Source organism: Corvus moneduloides, chromosome 21 (assembly GCF_009650955.1).
Source record: "Corvus moneduloides isolate bCorMon1 chromosome 21, bCorMon1.pri, whole genome shotgun sequence".
Classification (NCBI taxonomy): Eukaryota; Metazoa; Chordata; class Aves; order Passeriformes; family Corvidae; genus Corvus; species Corvus moneduloides.
In genome coordinates this window covers 9,943,206-9,964,431 of record NC_045496.1, presented here as the reverse complement: position 1 = coordinate 9,964,431, position 21,226 = coordinate 9,943,206, and the positions used below count along the sequence as shown (strand labels likewise).

Genomic DNA, 21,226 nt, shown 5'->3' with positions numbered 1-21,226 from the left:
AGAAAGTTTTAGGTTCATTTAAAACCCCCAAGTTTTGACGATGTGCGGTTTTAAAATAGCACTTGTGAGGAATCCTGGATCCTTTCCACCAAACAACGGTCACAGACCCACCCACAAGAACCACCCTGCCTTGCTGCTTTTCTGGCACGCTGGATTTTCACACGCACACAAGCCCAGCTTCTGAAAAGAACTGAACCAACACGGATTTTCTGCTGTTTTACTTTCTGCTGGCGTTCAGTGAGGCTGTGGAAAGCCTGAGCTGATGATGCGTTCCCAACATCTCTGACAAACACCGACCTTCCAGCTTTTTTCCTTTTTTTTTTCTCCTCAGCACATATCTGGGGTACATATTCCAGAAGGGAACGAGATCTAAATAAAAGCCGGATTTTTTTTTTTTTACAGAAATGGAGTCTCGTATTTCGGTCAGTTATAAAATGAGCAGGTTGTGGTTGCATAATTGGGATGGGAGCATGCTGCCAAGGCAGCAGCAAATGCTCTGGAAAATGGTTTCTGGAGCAGCTGACAGTGCAGGAGGATGAGGGGAGGATGAGGGGAGGATGAGAAAGGATGAAGGCTGCTGCAGCTTGGCCTCTGTGAGAGGAAGGAGGGAATTGTGCAGACTGTGAAGAAGGAGGGGATTTCCAGGTCTCAGAAGTGAGGTTGGAGTGCTGATGTTTGCTGGGGGAAGGAGCCTTCAGCTCACCCTCGCTCCAGGGACAGGCTCTAGGCTGGGGGGGAAGATCCAGGATCTGGATCCAGGGTTTCTGCGCTGGAGTGAGTCAGGGAATGATGCTTTGGTGTGGGAGCTGCAGAACGTCCTGCACTAAACCTCATCTTGGCCATGTCCCCTGCTCTGAGAGACCAAGGCAGGGGTCTGGGCTTCCCTAGGCCTGGAAGACCCCCAGCACCCCAAAGCCCAGCTCCAGGTCCCTCTGCAGCACCGCAAAACCCTGCTCCACACCGCCAGAGCCTCTCAGCCGTGCTCCTTAAACCAAACCCTCACAGCACCCCAGTGCCCTGCTCCAGCCACTCCAGAATCCTAAAACCTGGCTCCAGCTCCTCCCACAGCACCCTAGAACTGGACTGCATGAAACCCCAGCACCCCAAAACGCTGCTCCATGCCCCCCAGAACCCCAAAAACCTGGCTGAGTCCCCCTGCTGCACCGCCAAACCTGGCTCCAGGTGCCCCTACAGCACCCCAAAACTGGATTGCTTGGCCCCCCGCACCGGAAGGCTGCCTCCCGCCCCGCAGCACCCCGCAGCCCCATCCCCGCCCCGCAGCCCCATCCCGGCCCCGCAGCCCCATCCCCGGCCCCGCAGCCCCGCGCCGCCATCGCCCCGCCCCCCGCGCCGCCTTTCCCGCGCTGCCCCGCGCGAGCCTTCCCGCCAGCCCCTCCGCGGGGGCGTGGCTATGCTGATTAGGGGGCGCGGTTATGCAAATAGCGCGGGCACTGTCGCACGGCCGGAGCGGACGCGGAGATCGGTGAGTGCCGGGAGCGGGAACCGGACCGGGAATCGGGCTGGGAATGGGACTGGGAGCGGGGACCGGAGCTGGGGCCGGGGTGTCTGCCCCTCCTCCGGTCCCCGACCCCGCTCCCTTGCAAGACTGCCGGGGCATGACTCCAGGGACGGGGCCCCGGCCGCGCTTGGGTGCAGGCAGGAAGGGCAGCCCCGGGTAACGCAGCAAGGACAACCCAGGTTTTGCTCAGTTTTGTTCGGTTTTTGCTCGGTTTTTGCTCGGTAACCGTGGCAACGGCGGGGGAAGCACCGAGCAACGTGTGATGCTGCGAGCTGGCGTCGGTCCTGAACTCCCGCTTGTCCTGGGGTGTAATTCCAGACCCCTGAGCATCCCCGTTTCCATCGTGGAACAGGAAACCTGCCCTAACAGTTTGGTAGTTCTTAATTAACCCTGCTTGGCCTTCGTTACTGGCTGTTAATTAACCCACAGCTCCGCTGTCTGCCTAGGGAGCTCCACTTTCCTAGAACACCCCAGTCCGTTCCCAGCAGGGATTTTGGGATCTTAAATGTCCCTGGGATTTAGCTAAATGGTTGTGCGGCGAAGGCTGGGGCCACGTGGGCTTGTGTGTCCCGAAATGCTGGGACACAGCTTGCTGCCGAGATGAGACGAGAGGGAACAAACACTCCCAGCTCGTGGGGGGCTGTCGGGAGCCGGAGCAGCGTCGCATCTGGCTCCAGCCCGTCCCCGAAAATTGTCCGGTTGGTGCCGGTGCCGAGGCCCGGCGTGTGCCGGGTTCTCCCGCTGGGAAGTCGCTACGCGTCCCCCGAGAGCAGCGAGGCACCCGGGCACTGCCGCGGGCACGGGCTGGGCACAGCTGCGGCTTCGGCTGCTGCGGCTCTGGGCTGGTCCCAGTGAGAAGGAGCAAAGGTGAAGCCGCTCTGCTGCCGAGCTCTCCTTGAACTCCTCCGGAGTGCACGGAGCGAAGAGCTTTACAAAGACCGGTTTGGGCCTTGGATGTTGAAGAAAGGTTAATTTGCTCTGCCGGGAGCCCTGCGGGATGTCGGGGGGAGCAGCCCCAGCCCGGGGCGCAGCGGCGCAACGTCCCCATTGCACACTTCCGCAGCCCTCGCTCCGCGTCCCTGCGCTCCTTCCCCGATGTCCCCGGCTGTGCCACCCCGGTGCCCTGCGTGGGCAGCAGCTTGTCCTGGACGTAGGGCTGGGAAGGAGGACCTGCCCCAGCAGCCTGGGACCCACCCGGTCCCGCTCTTATCTCCACACTGCAATCCCACCCGGTCCCGGCCCCTCCTCGCTCCAGCGCGCAGTTTCTGGAGCTGTGGCCTCTATCTGTCCCATACAGGCAGGTGCCTCTGGTGGGATTAACTGTTTAAAGCATTTTTTGGATTCTCGAGATGGGTTTTGTTCACTGAGCCGTTTGTTTGCCATTGCCTGGAGCCCTGCCTGGAGCCAGGCGCCTGCTGGAGCTGCCAGCTCCGGTTCACCCGGGGGCTGTCCCCTTCCCTGGAGTAAAGACTGGGGCGGCAGCTTTCCAAGGGCTAAAAATTACTTGCCAAGGGATGCCATGACGCTGCCAGCATGCCCGTCAGCTGCTCTGCATCCCCCACGAGCACCACCTGATGTTTTTATTCAGGGTTTTTATACGTGTAAGCCTCTAACCAAGAGGGGCCTTTCCCCATCCTCAAGCAGAAGTGATTCTTTGGGGTATGAGAGGCTCTGTTCCAGCCCTGGACTGAATACAATTCCCCTTTGTTCCAAGTGTCCTGTGCTCTGGGGTGCTCTGACAGACAGAGTTTGGCTCCATATTAGAACATCTTAAGGGTCTTGAGTGTATAAAATAGGTGAAACACCTCATATTAAAGGTTTTCCAGAAGCACTGAGCCATCTCCTGCCCAGCTCTGTTACTGGCTGGTGTCGTGGGTGCTGGTGTAAAACTTTGTACCCTGGATTTTGTGCTGTGAGCTGTGCCTCCAGAGAGACTCTGATCCCACTCTGTTCTCTGGGGAGAATTGGATGCAGGTTGGGGGGTCAGCGAGGTTTATTGCCTGGGAAATCCCTCCTGGGATTCCCTCCCCAGGGAAGCCCTGCCCTGCCAAGGATACTCACAGGAATCCGCCTGCTCTTCCAGAACCCTCTCAGCTCTGCTCCTGCCCACCTCCCTCAGGCTCCAGCTCCCAAAAATCCATGTTCTCCAGCAGGAACTTGGCTTTGTCTCCCAGGGCACCCCAGCTCCTCTGCACGGGGTGTTCAGGGGATGTGGCCCCGTGTGAGCAGCCAGCAGAAGTCCTTGGAGCTGCTCTGCACAGCTGTTCCTCTGCACTGCAGCCAAACACCTCGTCCCAGGAGAGCTCCCTTCCCACAGCCCCTTCCATCGCATCCACCAGCAGCATGGTGGTGGGAACTGAGCCCTCATGGAAATGGAATTCTTAATGGTGAATCACAGAATTACTACTAGGTCTGCTAGAGAAGAAAACATTGCTACAGAAGACGTTTCAGCCATGAGATAGTGATAATGATTGATTTGTGTTTAAGTTTTGTTATCTCTGAAATCAGTTTTGCCCAACTCCACAGTTTTCTTTATCCAGCAGCAAGTGGAGCTGTGTAACTGTGAGAGTTGTGTGATAGCTTTAGAGCCCTCAGGATGATCCCTTGCCCCTCTCCTGCAGTACCCCTACTCTTTGTAACTGCACCTTCACACTGCGGCCATAAATGTGTTGTGCTACACGGAATCACAGAATGGTTTGGGTTGGAAGGGACCTTCAGGATCACACAGAGCAGCTCTGTATCCTCTCCATGCAAAAGCTGCATCACACAGTTTCTCAGCACTAAGGAAAAGCAAAATGGATGAAGAATGACCCTCGTGGGGCTCAGGGAAAGGAGCCTGTGGGGGGTGAACGTGATTCTGCTGGGGGAGGTTGTCAGTGGCTGGAAATGGGGGTTTCATACACAGAACTGGGGGGGCTTGTGGGGAGGAGTCACTGACATCCCTGTTAATGGGAAGGGCCGTGCTGTGACTGCTGCTGGCGGTCCTGCAGCACCCCAGGGTGCCCGGGGTAGGTGGGGTGGAGCTGCCTGGGCTGCAGCTCATGGCCTGGCATGGGATGGGGTCAGTCCTGCAGTGGCTGCCTGGATCCCAGCCCCCTCCTCGCGTGTGCCAACGTGAGCAGCTCACCAGGACCCTGCTGGTTTGTTCTGGTGTTTCAGAGTCTCCTTCCCTGGCAGCAGAGCCCACCATGCAGGCAGACTCCGTTCTCCACAGTGGCTACTTCCACCCTGTGCTGCGCTCCTGGCAGTGCACGGCCACCACCTTCGATGCCTCCAACCTCATCTACCCCATTTTTGTCACGTGAGTGAGCCCCAGCTCTCGGGGCAGGGATGGACCTGGCTCAGAGTGCCTGGCTGGGGCCATCCCTGCGGCCCCCTGAGCTCTTAGATAGGTTCAGAGTCCCTGTGCACACGTGTGGGAGAGGGCCTTCCTTCTCACACCGAGTCCTCATGTCTGTCCCATCCACCTCCCACAGTGACAGCCCTGATGCCGTGGAGCCAATTCCCAGCCTTCCTGGACAAGCCAGGTATGAATCCAGCCCCCCAGTCGCTGCTGTGCCCCGTGAGGAGGGTTCATTTATGCTCTGAGCATGAGCCATGGGCGAGGCTTCCAACCCTCTGGTTCCTGCTTTGGAGATCTCCCAGCATCAGGCAAAGTGGGAATGTTCATCCACTGAGGGAGTGGAGGGAATCATGCAGGGAATGCTGGAAAAGTATCAGCACAGGGAGGGACAGCACCAGGGTCTGGCTCTGTCCCAGAGCACTCCCAGGCTGTGTGGGCTGGGCACACAGGGAGGCTGGAAGTGAACAGGAGCAGCCAGAAAACCTCTGCAAGGACGTGGGATCTGCTCCTGCACTGGATCCCACTGCGCTGGCAGCTCCTGTCTGCTTCTGCTGCCACATTAGCAGGGCTTTGGGCAGGGGTGCTCTGATGGGAAAGGGGGCTGGATCTGCAACAGGGACACCAAGATAAGGGATCCAAGGGCAGGCTATGCCCATCCTCCCAGAGCAGTGTCCCTGCCGGGCAGACAGCACTCCTGGAGCTCAGATAAGGCCTCAGATTGTTCCTCCCAGTGTTCAGGCAACACCCCCCCTGTACCTCCAGCCACTGCCTGGTGCTGCTGGATTGCTCCCAGAGCAGCATCCCAGTCCCAGGCCAGCTCTCCCCAGGGAGCAGGTCTGGGTGCCTGGCAGCTGCTTCCCTTTGCCCTGCTCAGGTATGGGGTGAACAAGCTGGAGGGGATGCTGCGGCCCCTCGTCGAAGACGGCCTCAAGTGTGTGCTCATCTTTGGGGTGCCCAGCAAGGTCCACAAGGTCAGTGCATGTGTGTGGGGATGCTGGGGTAGCCACAGGGCTGTCAGAGCAGTGTGGGGCTGGGCAGCAGGGGTCTCCTGATCAAACAGGAGTGGTTTGGGGTCTCTGGCTGTGCTTACAGCCCACTTAGAATAGAACAGCAGATGGGGATGGGACATTGCAATGGCACCCAGAAAGCCCCCAGAGCTCTGCAGGTGACCCCAAAACCTGCCCTCGCTGCCCAGAGGCAGCTTCTCCAGTGCCCTTTTCCCTCACTGGGGTCACACCATCCGGCCTTATAGGGTCCCACAGTTCAGGAAGTGCTTCCTGGGCAGAGCTGCGGCCACAGAGGAGCCGGTGGGAAGTGTCAGCTGTGCACGCTGAGATGTTTCTGTCCTCACAGGATGAGAGAGGCTCTGCTGCTGATGCCGAGGGCACTCCTGCCATCCAGGCCATCAGGAAGATCCGCTCCACCTTCCCGGAGCTGCTGATTGCCTGCGATGTCTGCCTGTGCCCTTACACCTCGCACGGGCACTGCGGTGAGCACCGACTGCGGGGCTGGGCTGCACTTCGGGCCCTTTCCTGCCTCTGGGAGCCTCTGGGATTTGTCATTTTCTGCTGAGGGTCTGGCCAGCTCCTGCTCCAAGACCTGGCTTCCCTGTACTGGTGTAGTTGAGCTTGGGTGACCTCTCCTGGGTTTTGACCACAGGGAGGGAGGCACAGCTGGTTCAGACCCTCCCTCAGGCCACCTGAGTCTGAGCACCCATCCGTGTCCCCCATCTCTGCCTTCCCTTCCATGGAGCACCCACATGTTGTGCCCAGTCCCTGGAGGGCTCCTGGTCCTCATCCACCTCCCTTAACACATCGAGTTGCTCACTGCTGCTCTGAGCTTGTCCCCAGAGCCACACAGCCCTGGCGACTGAGGCACCAGCTGTGCCTCCCCTGTGTAACCCCGGGTTTGTCTCCCAGGCATCCTGCGTGAAGATGGCACCATCCAGAACGAGCTCAGCTGCCAGCGGCTGGCAGAGGTGGCGCTGGCTTATGCCAAAGCAGGTGGGGAGCCCCGGGCAGTGACAACCCAGTTTGGCTCTCACAGAGCTGCCCCTTTCTGGCTTTGGGCAGACCCAAAAGCGAACTGGGCCTGGCTCCAACCGGGAGTGCTCCCCTGCCCTCCCCGCGCTGTTCTGGCAGCGCCAAAGCCTCGGGTGCTTCCCAACATCCCCGTCCTGTCCGTCCCTGCAGGCTGCCACATCGTGGCCCCCTCGGACATGATGGACGGACGCATCGCGGCCATGAAGCAGGCGCTGATCTCCAACGACCTGGGCAACAAGGTGAGCCAGGGACCTGCGTGTGCCACAGGCAGGAGCCACACCCACGGGAGGCTGCAGCACCGTGGGGCAGGGCGAGTGGCAGGAGGGGCAAACCCCCACCTTGGTGCCACGGGCACTTCCCTGCCCCAGCGCACGCAGGAGGGGAATGTCCTTGGCTGGGTCCAGGCACGGTGAGGTGCCAGGCCTCTGGCAGGGGGAGGCTGAAGCAGCCGTGGGAGGGAATCTCTGCTGTCCTGAGCTCTCCCAGCCCTCACGGCCCCTGTCTGCCCTGCAGGTCTCAGTGATGAGCTACAGTGCCAAGTTCGCTTCGTGCTTGTACGGCCCCTTCAGGTGGGTCTGTCCCTCAGCCAGGTGTGCCCAGCTGGGGCCAGGCTGGCTGGGAGGGTGTTCCCAGGGAGTTACTTGGGAAAGGGGCTTGCCCAGAGCCTGGGCCATACCTGGGGCCACACTGGTCACTTTGCAGCACCCTTCTCCTACTTCTCCATGCAAAAAGGAGACAAATGTACCTCAGGATCACAGAGAGCAGCTCTGTACCCTCTCCATGCAAAAGCTGCATCATGCAGTTTCTCAGCACTAAGGGGAGGGGGCTGGCTGGCGGGAAGGTCACTGAAGGGTGATCTTCCATCCCACCCTTCACCTGCTCCTCTGGGGTGCTGGTGGCAAGGCAGGCAGGGAGAGAGCTGCCTGCAGCTTTCAGGAGCGGTCAGGAGTCACAGGAATCAGTGTTGCCCCACAGGGGCAGTCAGCTGTTAGACCTTGTCCCAAGAACAGCCTAACGCCAGTGGGGTATCCCCGAGGAACCAACCTTGGAAAAGAGTCTGACACAATTTTACCCAGACTCTGGGCATGGGGAGGGCAGTGGGTGTTGAAACAGCTCCCAGGGCCAGCCTGGGCCTGTAGGACCTCCCAGGGCAATCCCTGGGTGCTGAATCGGGTCGGGAGTGCCCCCTTTCTCTGGCTCAATGACTCAGATGCTTGTCCTGGCCTGTCCTCGTGTTTCTGAAGCTGCACGAGGTGGGAGGCAGGGGTTCCTCACCCACCCCCTGCCCTCTGTTCCTGTGCAGGGACGCGGCGCTGTCCAAACCCGCCTTTGGGGACCGGCGCTGTTACCAGCTGCCCCCGGGTGCCCGGGGCCTGGCCATGCGCGCCGTGGTGAGTGCGGGGTGTGGGGTTATGGCTGTAGGGTGGGACACCCTCACTGGGGCTGGGTGATCACACCCAGCAGGGCTTGGGGAGAGCAAGAGGGTGGGAGGTAAATGGTCAAGGATCTTCCCCTTCCATGAGTTAAAGAAACACAAGGTCCTTCAGCCTGGGAGAGCTGGTTCCAGTGTGTGCCCGAGGACTGGGCACTGGGAGCTGTGTGGTTGCTGTCCCTGTGCCCTGCTGTGGCTTGGGGTGTCAGGTCCAGGGACACGCAGCCATCAGCTCTCCCCGGGCACCACGTGTGTGGCGAGGGAGCACCAGCCCCCTTCCCCATGAGGGGCTCACAGCCTCCTGTGATCCCTCCTGAGAAAACAACCACCGGCTCCACACTGCTGCGGAAAAACAACCCGTTCTTGTCCCCGCGCTGCCATGGCAGGACCGGGACGTGCGGGAGGGTGCGGACATGCTGATGGTGAAGCCGGGGATGCTCTATCTGGACGTCGTGAGGGACGTCAAGGCTCGGGTGAGCTCCTGGCTGGCAGGGAGGGCTCTGGGGAGGGGCTGTGGGCTCTGTGTGCCGGGACGGGCGCTGGAGCATCGCGGCGGGGTGCGGGGTTACTGTCCCCGCCGCTGACCCGCTCCCGCAGCACCCCACGCACCCGCTGGCCGTGTACCACGTCTCGGGGGAGTTCGCCATGCTGTGGCACGGGGCGCAGGCCGGCGCCTTCAGCCTGGAGGTGGCGGTGCAAGAGGCGATCACGGCCTTCAGGCGCGCAGGTGAGGCTGCGACCCCCGTGCCCCCCTCTATCCCCCCGTGTCTCCCCGGGCTGGCTCCAGCATCTCATCTCTCCGCAGGGGCCGACATCATCATCACCTACTTCACACCGCAGCTGCTGCGCTGGCTGCGGGAGGCGGCGGGCCAGCCCTGAGCGCCGCCATTGCGGCCGGGGCGGGTCCTCCTGGATGGGAGGGTTCTCCTGGATGGGAGGGTTCTCCTGGATGGGAGGGTTCTCCGGGGGGGGCGGGAATTCCGGGAGGGGCGGCATTTCCGGGCAGCGGCGCAGGTGGGTCCCGGCGCCGCGCGCACCCCAGCCCGCAGCCCCCGCGCACCGGGAGCTCGGCCCGGTGAGCGCCGGGACCGCCCCGCACCTCCGGGCCCCGGGAGACCCGCGGGGATACCGCGAGTCTGCACCTGCGTTCCACCGGCGCTCCCGCTCCGGCCGCCCTCCCCACATACCCCGGCCGTGCCCCGGACCCCCACCCCGGATCCAGCCCCGGCGCCCCCGCCCGCCCCGTCTGCAGCAGCCACGTGGGGAGTGTCACTGCCCTGGCCTGGCAGCCTTTGCCCCTGAGACTCGGAGCAGGGTTTGCCCTCCCTGCCGCGTCTCCATGCTGACCCCAGAGGGGCCCTGAGCCCCTGCACCCCCCGAGGGACACCGACACTTGGACTGAGGTGGACAAAGGGCTGGCGTGCCCGCAGCCCCCCGATGTGACTGGCACGGCGGGGAGCAGCTGGCTCAGCTGTGTCCCCGGCGTTGCTGAGGCCATGCTCAGGCTGCGCCTGCTGACGTGGGACGTGAAGGACACGCTGCTGCGGCTGCGGCAGCCCGTGGGCCACAGCTACGCGGCCGAGGCCCGGGCCCATGGGCTGCAGGTGCAGCCCGAGGCTCTGACGCGCTCCTTCGGGGAGGTGTACGGAGCCCAGAGCCGGCGCCTCCCCAACTACGGCCACGGCCAGGGGCTCAGCTCCCGGCAGTGGTGGCTGGATGTCATCAAACAGAGCTTCAGGCTCTCGGGCGTGCAGGACGAGGCAGCCCTGACGAAGCTGGCGGAAAAGCTCTACCGCGACTACTGCGGCTCCCACAACTGGGAGGTGCTGCCGGGCGCCGCCGAGACCCTGAGCCGGTGCCGCGAGCTCGGCTTCCGCATGGGAGTCGTCTCCAACTTCGACAACCGGCTGGAAGTCATCCTCTCGCAGTGCGACCTGCGGCACCACTTCGAGTTCGTGCTCACCTCCGAGGCCGCGGGCTTCGCCAAGCCGGACGGGAGGATCTTCGAGCAGGCGCTGCGGCTCGGCGGGGTCCGCCCGGAGCAGGCGGCGCACATCGGGGATGACTACAGCCGCGATTACCGGGCAGCCCGGGCCGCGGGCATGCACAGCTTCCTGCTGCGGGCGGCCGGGCAGGGCGAGGGGCCAGAGCTGCCTCCCGAGCACGTCCTGCCCACGCTCAGCCACCTCCTGGCTCGTATCGAGAAGGGGTAGCTGCGGTTCGGAGGGGTCCAGTGCTGCTGCCGAGTGCTGAACTGTCCTGACACGGGATTTCTTGCTGCCAGATGGGCAGGGAAGAGCGGCAAGCAGGTCCGAGCTGCCTGTGGAGCAGGAGTGTTCATGCAATAAAACATTTCTGACACCCAGCAGTGCTGCTGATGTGTTTCATGGCTCTTAAGAACACCACAGAAGGGGGTCAGCAGTGGTGTCTTCCCCTAATGGGGCTGCGAGTGGGTTACTCCAGAGGCTCATTCTGGCAGGAGACAGAGGCAAATACTGAGGTTTATCCCTTCTCGGGCTCAAGCATCCCCCAGTGCAAGTGCTGGCCCTGTCCCAGGCAAGGTTTGCCCACACAGAGCACCCAGGACACCCCTGCCCAGGCCCTGCACCCCTCAGTGTACCCCAGCTTTGCCACCTCACCAACATCTCCCCCTTCCCAACAGCAATGGGCAGGCAGGAGGTGCCTGCAGGTCTCCTGCTATGGGCAAAACAGTCTGGAGTTGGGCAGTTTCACTTAATGAATTGCCAATTAACTTTACTGATTTGGGTAGTGAGAAATAAAGATGGCCATTTAAAACCCCGTTCTTTGGCTCAACTCCAGGCCAACACCTCTCCTTCCTCCCTGCCTGCTGCCATCAGCTCCCTGTGTTTGCACCATGTTACATTCAAACCCCACTCCCTTGGGACACTCAGGTTTGGTTTCTTTCTGCTTCTCTTTGCTTGTTCCTCTGCTCAGACAGGGCCACAGCCCCTCAGCAGTGCCCCAGTCCCAGCATGGTTCCCCCACAGGGGCAGCCTCCTGCACTGTCCCAGCTCTGCAGTGGGGTAGCTCCCCCCAAAAGTGCCTCCAGCTGTGTCCCAATCAGAGAATCACAGAATCATTTCAGCTGGAAAAGACCTTTAAAATGGAGTCCAGCTGTTCCCCCAACACTGCCTAGGCCACCATTAAACCACGTCCCCAAGTGCAACATCCACAACACTTTTTAAACCCCTCCAGGGATGGTGACTCCATCACTGCCCTGGGCAGCCTGTGCCAATGCCTGGCCGCTCTTTCAGTGAAGAAATTTTCTCCACTATCCAACCTAAACCTCTCCTGGCACAACTTGAAGCCATTTCCTCTTGTCCTTTCACTGTTGCATGACCCCCACCTGGCTCCACCCTCTTTTCAGGGAGTTGTAGAGCACGGTATGTTCCTTTCCACGGGCCTCCTCCCTGCCATTTCTCCATACATACCTCTTACTATTTCTCCCCTTTCTCCAGCCCACCAACAGGCTGGAAAGCTGCCTTTGGTGGGGCAGAAATTAAACCATTCACCTAAGAGCAGCTGGCCCAGCCAGGCATTCCCAGACCCTTCACCCCAGCACGGGGTTTAGGCTCCGGGAGGGGAGGAAAGCTGCGGAAAACACGCGAGGAACAGGTGTGGTGTGAAGGCAGGTGTTGTCTGAAGGCCCCTGTACACAGCCCACAGCCCTGCCCAGGCTCCTTTCCCCCGGGCACTGTGCAGAGCACAGTCACACACGGCCGCTCACGGGGCGAGCGAGATGCTCTGGTGTGCCACGGCAAAGACGGGGTAGACGGGCTCCGGGAAGGCCTGGCGGTGGGAGAAGAGGATGGCGCAGGAGTCGGGGTCGTAGAAGAGCAGCTCTCCCCCTGCAAAGTCCAGCAGGACCCCGATCTCTGCCGGGGCCTTGATCAGCTCCACGGGCTGCGGCTGCCCCGCGTGCAGGAACCGGAATTCTTTGTCGTAGCGCGAGAACACCCAGGAGGCAGCGTTGAAGCCCAGGCGGCCTTCGTTGGCAGAGCCCTTCCTGGGCACGGAGCTGTAGCAAACCCCCAGCTTGTAGGCACAGCTCTGCTCCACGCTGACCTTCCAGGCACAGAGCCCCGAGTGAAAAGGTGCAGTGGCCAAAGCGTTGGGCCAGTGGTCAAACCGCTCAGGGCAGTCCGAGTCCACCTTTGCTTTCTTGGGGCTGAAGGTCAGGGTTCTCTTGTCTTCTGACAGGCTGAGGTGGGGGCTCAGGGTTTTCTCATCAATGTGAATCTCCTGTGAGCCTGCAAGAGAAGCCACGTGGTGAGCACTGACTCGGTGGCCACCACCTGAACCACCTGAGGTAGTCATGGCCATCAGGAACACAAGTGCAACCACCCTCTCCTCACACATCGCTCCTGGGACCCCATCTGCTCCCCAGGGTGACAGTGCTGGGGACTCAGGCTGGGTGCCACAGCTTCTCCTCTCAGCCAGGGCCAGAACAAGGCAGAGACACCAAAGCCCACATTCACCAGACACCTCTCCACCTTGCACTAGAAGCCCTGCTCCTCTTTCTCTGACCCTGGTGTGACTCCCCACAAAACAGAACTCAGCAGGTTTGATGCACCCCATTTTTGGGAGAGATCCAAGTCTCAATTCGTGTCCTTTCCCACCCCCTCAGTGGGTGAGCAGGACCTGGCTGCTCCTCCCCCAGCCAGGGGAGCCAAGAGCCTGGCGACAATGGGAGGGCTTCGTGCAGAAAACCTGCAAAGCTGGAAAAACAGGACTGGAGAGGGCTGGGCAGGGAAATCTCTTTCCTGCTACAAAGCCTCAGGTGTTGATCAACCCACCCTGAGGTGCTGGGAACAGCAGTGGGGGGAGGTGGCATGGCTGTTCCCGGATTTGGCTTTGCTGTGAAAGAAGGGGGGACCCAGCTGCACAAACCCCGCCAGCAGCAGCCCAGGGTGAACAAGGTTGGCCAGAGGACACTGCACCCACTGTGGGTCTGCACCACTTCAAAATCATGGAATCCTAGGATTGTTAAGGTTGGAAAGACCTCTAAGATCATGGTGCCCTGCCCTGGCTGCATGCTTCCCCCTGAGACCCCTCAGTGTCTCAGACTGTGGAACTGCTCAAGTGTGTCCCTCACTCCCTAAATTTGTGAAGCAGGGATGAAGCTGATGCCCAGTGGACTCACCTGCTCCCAAGGAGACCCAGTTCCTGCCAGCAGGTGCCCCTCCTTGCCCTGCCTTCTCCCACCCTCACTTTATTAATTTTAGGTTTTAAACCACCATGGAAACAAGGATGGAGTGGGTGAGTCAGTGGCTCTCCCAGCCCTGTCAGCAGCTCTACCCTGTCACGCCAGCACCAGCCATTGCCCAACACCCTCTGCTCAGCATCCAGCACACAGCAGGATGAGCCCTTAAAGAACCAAAGGATGACCTGAACAGGGTCATCCCAGAGCCCAAACTGCTCCAGGACCCAGGTCAGCATCCCTCTAACAGCAAACAGCACCCAGCAGCAGCAGCAACGCTCCAGGGCTGCCTCAGGCTGCACCTGCCCAGGTGCTCCCTAGCAGAGGAACCGAGGCTGAATTACCCCTTTGCAAGTCAGTGCCACGCACCTGTGCATGTTAAATAGGAGTTATTGCAAGCAAGAGTGAGCCCAAAGAGGAGCTGAAGCCAGCATTTCCTTCAGCAGGAGCTGCCAGCCTCATTCATCTGATGATTTATTTCCCCACGCAGCAGCCAAACCTGAGCTCTCCACAGGGTTTTGGGGCTGCCCACGCTGCTCTGCTCAGTGCAGGGCGGCTTTCCAGGAAGCCAAATGCTGCTCTGAATTCATAGAAAACAGAGCAGCACCAGACTTTATCTTCCTCTGGCAGAAGGAGGGCACTAAACCTCCTCTTGTGCAACACACAGCTAACCTAGGGCTGCATTCTGGTGGTCCATGCAGGGAAACACCACCCTGGCGACACCCACGCTGCTTTGCTGTGGAATTGCAGCTCCAGGGGAGCATCTGAGGGAGGGGAAGTGCTGGCAGAGGAACAGCAGAGTAGTTCAGATCAGCAAATTTTGCCCCTCACACAAGTATTTTGTCATGACTAAATCTGGATTTTAACATACAATCCTGATGAATGATTCCACCAGGAATTCATCTTGCCCCCAAGTCTATTTTCTCTGTGTCCTGCATCCATCGGGGTGGCCTTGGACATGAGGGATACTGGGACATTAAATTCCCATGGTTAACAGCTCTGGGGAGCACATTTGTGTGAGCTGCAGCACATCTGACTGCTTTTAAAAATCCAAGTTCCCATGAACCGAGATCCCTCCCAAAACGGTGCCAGGAGATTTACATCATCTCGTGGTGCAAGGAAGAAGCTGCCAAGCCCAAACAGAAGTGATGCAGAAGCCTGGATGCCAAGTGAAGGCATCAAAGGAATCGTATTTATTTTTGAGAGTGAAATGGAGGCCTTTTTGCTGCTGCTTTCCAAGTTTTTGAGAGGTTAGGGAACGAGCCATCAAGGCTTGGAATTTTGTGTTTTCAAGCAAATAAACAAGACAGCCACCTGCTCACCTGCCTTTGGGAAAAGGACCACAGAGTGACACTTAACGTTCCTGTGTCTTAAGGAAAGCTCAGACCACTCTGCAGTTAATAATAAATCTCTAAGACTTGGTCCAGGGCAGACTGTGGACTGCAGAGATCCACAAGGATACACCAGGCATCCTCAGCATGCAGTAAGGACACGTGAAATGTAACCACACGCTCAAAAAACCCAAACAGAATGAAATTCCTGTGTAGTAAGTGCAGCAGCACACCCACCACAAGAATCAAATGCCTTAAAGTCATTACATTTCACAAGGATGCTGTTGGGAGAGGAATCCTGAAAATCTCCGTGTCACAACAAAGAAAATTATGGAAAGGCTTCCTGCTTGACTCCATGGCTCTGAACATTGAGAACCTGCTCAACTGATTCTTTCAGGAAGAATTTCTTCACTGAATGGGCTGGTAAATACTGGAAAGGGCTGCCCAGGAGGTGTCCAAGCCATGACTGGATGTGGCAGTCAATGCTCTGGGCTGGGTGACAAGGTGGTGATCACAGGTTGGATTTGATGGTCTTAGAGGTCTTTCCCAACCTGAACAGCTCTGGGATTCTGTGTGACACTGTCAGTGCACCACTGCAGGGGTGGCATAGAATCACAGAGTGATTTGGGTTGGAAGGGACCTTAAAGCTCACTGAGTCCCAACTCCCTGTAGGGATACCTTCCATGACTGCCAGCACTCACAGATTCCAAAGAGGGAAATGAATCACAAGGGGAGAGCAACACCAGAGTTTGCAGTAGAAGAAACATATGATGGTAGTGCTTGGCAGGCACAGATTCTCAAGCTAACACTTGAAACCATGAGAGCAGTAAAAGCCTAAAGTGCAGACCTTGGAGGGAGGCCTGGAAACAGGGAAAACTGGAAACAGCTCATCAGAGTCACAGCAAGATGAGCAGAAATCAGAAGTTTGTACAGAAGCTTTGGAAAAACCACCCTAGGGATTGTTCACAAGGCAAATTATGAAGGATGTTGCCATCTCTGAGAAACAAAAAATACAATTGAAATACTCTAACAACAGACTGAAAGCCAGAGTAAAAGCAAACATTTCACAATCAACCATCCAAACACATCATAGCCAGAAGAAAAATGTCTTTCCCTGCTTAACACAGCCAGCACCAACCAGGTAAACCGGTCCCAGAGCCTGTCAGGGGCCTGGAAAATGCCTCCAGTGCAGCCTCAGCTGTACAGCAAGAGCTGAGCCAGAGCACAAACACCTCTAGAACCACCAGCTCGTGCACAGCCACAACCTCAGCTTGTGATCAGAAAGCTGCTCCATCTACTCACTGCTCCCTGCACTGGTCAGGCTCTCACAGACATCTCACAGATGAAATCACCCTCTCAAAGTCCCCAGCAGCCCAATGCTAAACGTTGTGAACAGAGATTTGTGTGACAGAGACTCCCCCAGCAGCATCAGCTTCACTGCTGTCACCAAGAGACCCAGGAAACAGCAAAAGAAACCACACAACATTAAAGCCACAGAGCTGATAAAACACACACAGTCTTTTCAAACTCCAGTTCTTCCCTGAGCCACAGCCTGCTTGGAGCTGTTGCTTCCCCTAAACCTCGCACAGCTGCTGCTGCCACCTCCCTGAATGGAGGGCTCCAAGAAACAAGCAGGGACTGGGAGAGCAGAGGGGCAGGACACAGCATGAGGGTTTCTTTGGGCACAACACGAGCGAGGGTGCAGGAATCCCTGGAGCACGTGAGATGTGAGAGAGACACTGACCTGCGAGGCTGCAGAGCACAGCAGAGGCCCACAGTCGATGCAGCAGTGGACTCTGAACACAGGTCTGATTAAAGTTTAACTTCAGGGACTCCTGTGGCTCCAAGATTCCCTCCGCCACCTCTGTCCTATAGCAAAGGAAAACAAGAGTTGTTTCAAAATACAATGATTTATTGTGCTGGGAGGTGTTTATAAAGATCACAAGGAGGTATGGCAGAGGTTAAAGAGGAGCTCTGGCTGCAGAGAAACCACAGCAGGGGTGTCTGGGCCAGCTCTCACCCTGAGCGATACTTTCAGTTGGCTTTGCTCACAGTTCCTCGTGAAAGGGCTACAGTGTTGTAAAACACATCCCAGCAGCCTGAGTCAACAGCTCCTCACTCAGCAGACACAGGGTAAATAAATGTGTCTGAGAGCAGCCACCAGGGTACCAGGGGAGCACAATGAACAGGGAGAGAATCAGATTTCCCTCTATTGCCAGAGCCCCACAGTCTGAGCACAGCGCAAGCCAGGACACCAAGTTTCACCCAGGGGTTTGCTGGCTCCTGTGGCCTGCACCACCCACAGAACTGATGGTTCTAAGGACAGGCTGTGGCACAGGCTGCTGGGGATGTGCTGTGGCACATTCCATACTCTCCACAGGCACAAATACCCCCACAGACCCTCTGGGCAGCACGGCGCAGCCAGGGCCAGCACCCTTGCAGCAGCCACAGAAATCAATTCCTTAAATAAAATTAAATAGATTAAATAAAAACAGAGCCACCAAGGTGCCTCCTCAGGAAGGGCAGCCCGGTGTCACCAATAGGGCTGTTGGGGACGCTGACACCTGCACCTGGCTCTCCCTGCCCATGCAGAGCTGGGGAGATGCTGTGCCAGCCACCCCTAGCATGGAGCAGAGAGCATCCCACCTCCTGCCAACAGCCTGGCACAGGCCTGCTCCATCCCCCAGCAAGTCCTGTGGTTTTCTGAGGAGCTGGAGGAGTTCTCCCATAAGCAAGGGCTGCTGCTCTGGCAAAGCACATGGAGCATCTCCAGGTGCAGCGCAGCACATGGAGCAGAGACAAGAGGCCACGCCGGCATCTCTGTGCTCTGTCCTTGTCCACAACAAAAGCAGCACAAGGGACAAAAGAGGTGTCATGGGGTGCCTGAGTCACAGCACACAGCACAGGAGCTGTGAGGATGCAGGTGTGGAGCAGGAGCAGGCAAAGCTTGGAGCAGGGTCAGGGAAAGGACCAGGAGCAGCTGGGTACTGACCTCTCGAAGATCTCTTGTTCTGCATGCTGGGGACAAGGAGAGAAAGAGTCATCACAGCTGAAATCCCCACAGATGACACCCCAAACACAGCAAACCTGGGACCCAGGGAGCAGTGTTCCCCCTTCCTGACCCAGAGAAGCCACCCCTCACCCCAACACCAGCCCTGGGGAGCAGCGGGAGCATCCAACATCCGTTTTCTTCAGCTGCAGCACTTCCCAACTCAGAAAATGAGTGGGAATGGCTGAAGGCAATACATTGCACATGTGGCTGGGGCACTGTCTGCTGTCCCCTCTCTGCCCCACCCCACAAGGACAGGCTGCAGGAACAGCCTGTGCTCCCAGAAAACAACCCCAGGGCTTTCAGCAAAGGAGGGAGGCTGCAGAGGGACTAAGCCAAGAGTCAGGTGACCTCACGGTCAGTCCCTCTTGTTTCTGTACCTGCCGGGCATGAGGCATTCTCAAGATACAGCAAAGTGATAAGAAAATATCTGATCCCTGCTCAAACCCACTTTGAGCACTTTGCATGCCTTCAGCTTCCCTGTGGCATGGCACGTGTTGATTCCAGACAGGCACGAGTAGCAACACCAACAGTCCAAGGGGGAGAACACATGATCCCCAATCTCCTCTCCAAAAGGAGAAACTGAGGGTGTGGCTGTTCTCTGCCACAGGCAGCTGATGGATCCTGCTCTCCAGCCTCTCCTCTTTATGGTGCAGCTACCGCCCAGCACACTGAGACAGAAACTGCCTTTCCCATCAAAGGAACATCTGCCCTCTTTCCATGGGATTGGGCCTGTTTTCCAAGCCGAGCTGCTGTTCCCCTCCTCACAAAGTTACACGTGGGAAGCAGAGGCTGAGCATGGTGGTGTAAGGCAGACCTGCTCACATCTAAAATGAGAGGAATCACCCGGGTGAACCCAGATGATTCAATAACCAGAGAAGGAACTGAGCAAGGGGAAGCACAGGCTGCTTTGCACGGCAAATATCCCTAACAGAGCTAAGCCAGGCAACACACGGGGACTTTCCAGCAGAGCTGCAGGTGCTTCCAAGGGTCAGTTTTGATTAAAACTGCACACAATACTAGAAAATGGATGGCACAATCAACACTTGCAAGAGCAGCTCTCAACCCAGAGCTGTTCTGGCTGTCCAGCCTAAAGGCAGCTACAAGCCCACAGCTTGGAGACCTGAGCCTGGGTGGTTCTGGACCTCACTGCAAGCAAGAGCAGGATCGGGCAGAGCAGATGCTCTGGGAACCACCAGGAAACCACAGGGGCTTATCAGGACCAGGTCAAGGAGGTTCCCTGAGCCAGACCTGCAAATGTACGTCCTGTCCATCTCCACCTCCCTGCTGTCAGCACAGCAGCTGCTGAACACCACATGTAAATCCCATAACAAAAAGTCTGGTCAGTTCTGGGCTCCCTGACTCACAGTACTCACCAGCAGGCCCCGGTCATCCAGGCTGGTGATCATGTCCACCAGGTAGGTGCGGAGGGCACTCAGCTTGTGCAGAGCCTCTGTCCAGTGCACCTGCTGGGTGAGGATGCTCTGGTGCGCCCGCTCCTCCTCGGCGTGCACCCTCTCCAGCAGCCGCTGCTCCTCGTTCTCACAGGCCTTCCCCACGAAGAGCAGCCTCTGGATCACCAGCTCCCGCGCCGCGCTGGCCGCGCTCTGCCACGGCAAGGACACAGCAGGAGCATCAGCCCTGCTCCAGCCCCAAGAAGAGCCCCAGCTGCTTCTGCTGGCTCTCCATGGGCTCAGGCATTAGTGCTGCTCTGTTAACTGAGCCCAGGCCACAGCAACTGGCATGATACAAGTCCCAAACCTGCTCACTGCCTCCTCAGCCAGCCCCGGTACCTAAGTGACAACCTGCGAGGGATCAGAGTCCTGTCCCTCAGCAAATCTCCATAGATTCACTGTTGGTGAGAAACATGAGAACAGGCTGAGACAGCTGGGGATGTTCAGCCTGAAGAAAAGGTTCCAGGGAGAACTTAGAGCCCCTTCCAGTGCTTAAAGGGGCTCCAGAAGAGCTGGAGAGACACTTGGGACAAGAGCCTGGGACAGGACACAGGGAATGGCTTCCCACTGCCTGAGGGCAGGGTTAGATGGGATATTGGGAAGAAATTTTCCCTGCAAGGGTGGGGAGGCCCTGGCACAGGGTGCCCAGAGAAGCTGTGGCTGCCCCTGGATCCCTGGAAGTGTCCAAGGCCAGGCTGGATAGAACTTGGAGCAACCTGAGACAGTGGGAAGTGTCCCTGCCCATGGTAGGGGGTTGGAACCTAGGTGGTCTTTAAGGTTCCTTCCAACCCAACCCAGTCTGGGATTCTGTGATTCCATCACCATCCTTCGTCCCCATCCTCAGTGACAGCAAGAAACAAATAAACCCAGGAATTCTAAGGCACTGATCCTAGTGGGATGTTTGATTGCTGTACACTCACACCATTGACTGTGCACATTTTTCAGGCAAATGAAGCAGGAATTGCAGGCACACCCTGGCACTCCATTTCCACAGCCGCATCCCGATGATCCCCCCCCGGCAGCTGAACATCCCTGCTGGGAATGGCGAGCAGGGAGCAGGCTGGGCCAGCCCTAGGGACTCACCAGGACGCCCTGGTCCTTGGCAGGCAGCACCTCGTCCACGTGCCGGGCGATGGCCGCGCTCTGCAGCTGGAGCCGCTCGCACCGCTCTACGAGCTTGTTCTGGGACACGGAGCAGCGGGGTGAGGGATGCGGGCCTGGACGGGGCCCCGAGCCCCCCGGCAGCCATCCCGCACCCACACCTCCCCGCTCCCCCTGCACCACCCCACAGAGAGCCCCTTCCCCACGGGGGACCCCTGAACAGCCCCACACCCCACCAGGGCCCCACACCTGCCAGGAGCCCCTCGCAGAGCCCCCATCCCCATCCTTGGGTGGGCCCACATCCCCCAGGGGCTCCCCAGAGAACCCAGCTCCCCGTGGGAACCACCCCCACGGCCCCACACGCTCTGCCAGGGACCCCCAGGGTCCCACAGCTCCCGAGGCACCCCCACATCCCGCCAGGGTCCCCTGTGGCCCCAAACCACCGCAGGGACCCCCACACACCCCCAGCGACCCCCACATTCCCCCAGGGACGCCCATACCACCCAGGAGCCCTTACACCCCCCGGGACACCCCCCGGGACCCCCCGTCCCGCCGGAACTCCCCAGACCCACGCGGTCCCTCTGCTCCCGCCCGCCCCGGGCTCCCCTCAGCCGCCGCCGGGCCGGGCCGGGGTCCCGCCGCTCACCCGCAGCCGCTCGGCCCGGGCCATGCTGTGCCCGCACCTGCCGCGGGGGCGGCGGCGGCTCCGCCCGGCCGCGCTCGGCGCTCCCGGC

At 58.9% G+C, this 21,226-nt stretch overlaps 3 protein-coding genes across 3 annotated transcripts; 2 read left to right on the top strand and 1 right to left on the bottom strand.

Moving 5' to 3' along the window:
• The first annotated feature begins 1,377 nt into the window (after positions 1 to 1,377).
• Positions 1,378 to 9,235, top strand: ALAD (aminolevulinate dehydratase). The gene is made up of 12 exons (XM_032130933.1): positions 1,378 to 1,483; positions 4,679 to 4,820; positions 4,996 to 5,046; positions 5,737 to 5,833; positions 6,216 to 6,351; positions 6,782 to 6,865; positions 7,055 to 7,143; positions 7,418 to 7,473; positions 8,208 to 8,295; positions 8,723 to 8,809; positions 8,934 to 9,063; positions 9,142 to 9,235. The coding sequence occupies exons 2-12, from the start codon at positions 4,708 to 4,710 to the stop codon at positions 9,213 to 9,215; spliced, it is 1,005 nt and encodes a 334-aa protein (XP_031986824.1). The 5' UTR covers positions 1,378 to 1,483; positions 4,679 to 4,707; the 3' UTR covers positions 9,216 to 9,235.
• A 182-nt stretch (positions 9,236 to 9,417) lies between these two features.
• On the top strand, positions 9,418 to 10,701 carry HDHD3 (haloacid dehalogenase like hydrolase domain containing 3). The gene has a single exon (XM_032130935.1). The coding sequence runs from the start codon at positions 9,833 to 9,835 to the stop codon at positions 10,547 to 10,549; it is 717 nt and encodes a 238-aa protein (XP_031986826.1). The 5' UTR covers positions 9,418 to 9,832; the 3' UTR covers positions 10,550 to 10,701.
• A 1,272-nt stretch (positions 10,702 to 11,973) lies between these two features.
• Positions 11,974 to 21,211, bottom strand: BSPRY (B-box and SPRY domain containing). Its single transcript, XM_032130932.1, has 6 exons — positions 21,139 to 21,211; positions 20,475 to 20,573; positions 19,314 to 19,544; positions 17,881 to 17,906; positions 16,633 to 16,757; positions 11,974 to 12,607 (listed from the first exon to the last, which is right to left on the bottom strand). The coding sequence occupies exons 1-6, from the start codon at positions 21,160 to 21,162 to the stop codon at positions 12,081 to 12,083; spliced, it is 1,032 nt and encodes a 343-aa protein (XP_031986823.1). The 5' UTR covers positions 21,163 to 21,211; the 3' UTR covers positions 11,974 to 12,080.
• Positions 21,212 to 21,226: the final 15 nt, after the last annotated feature.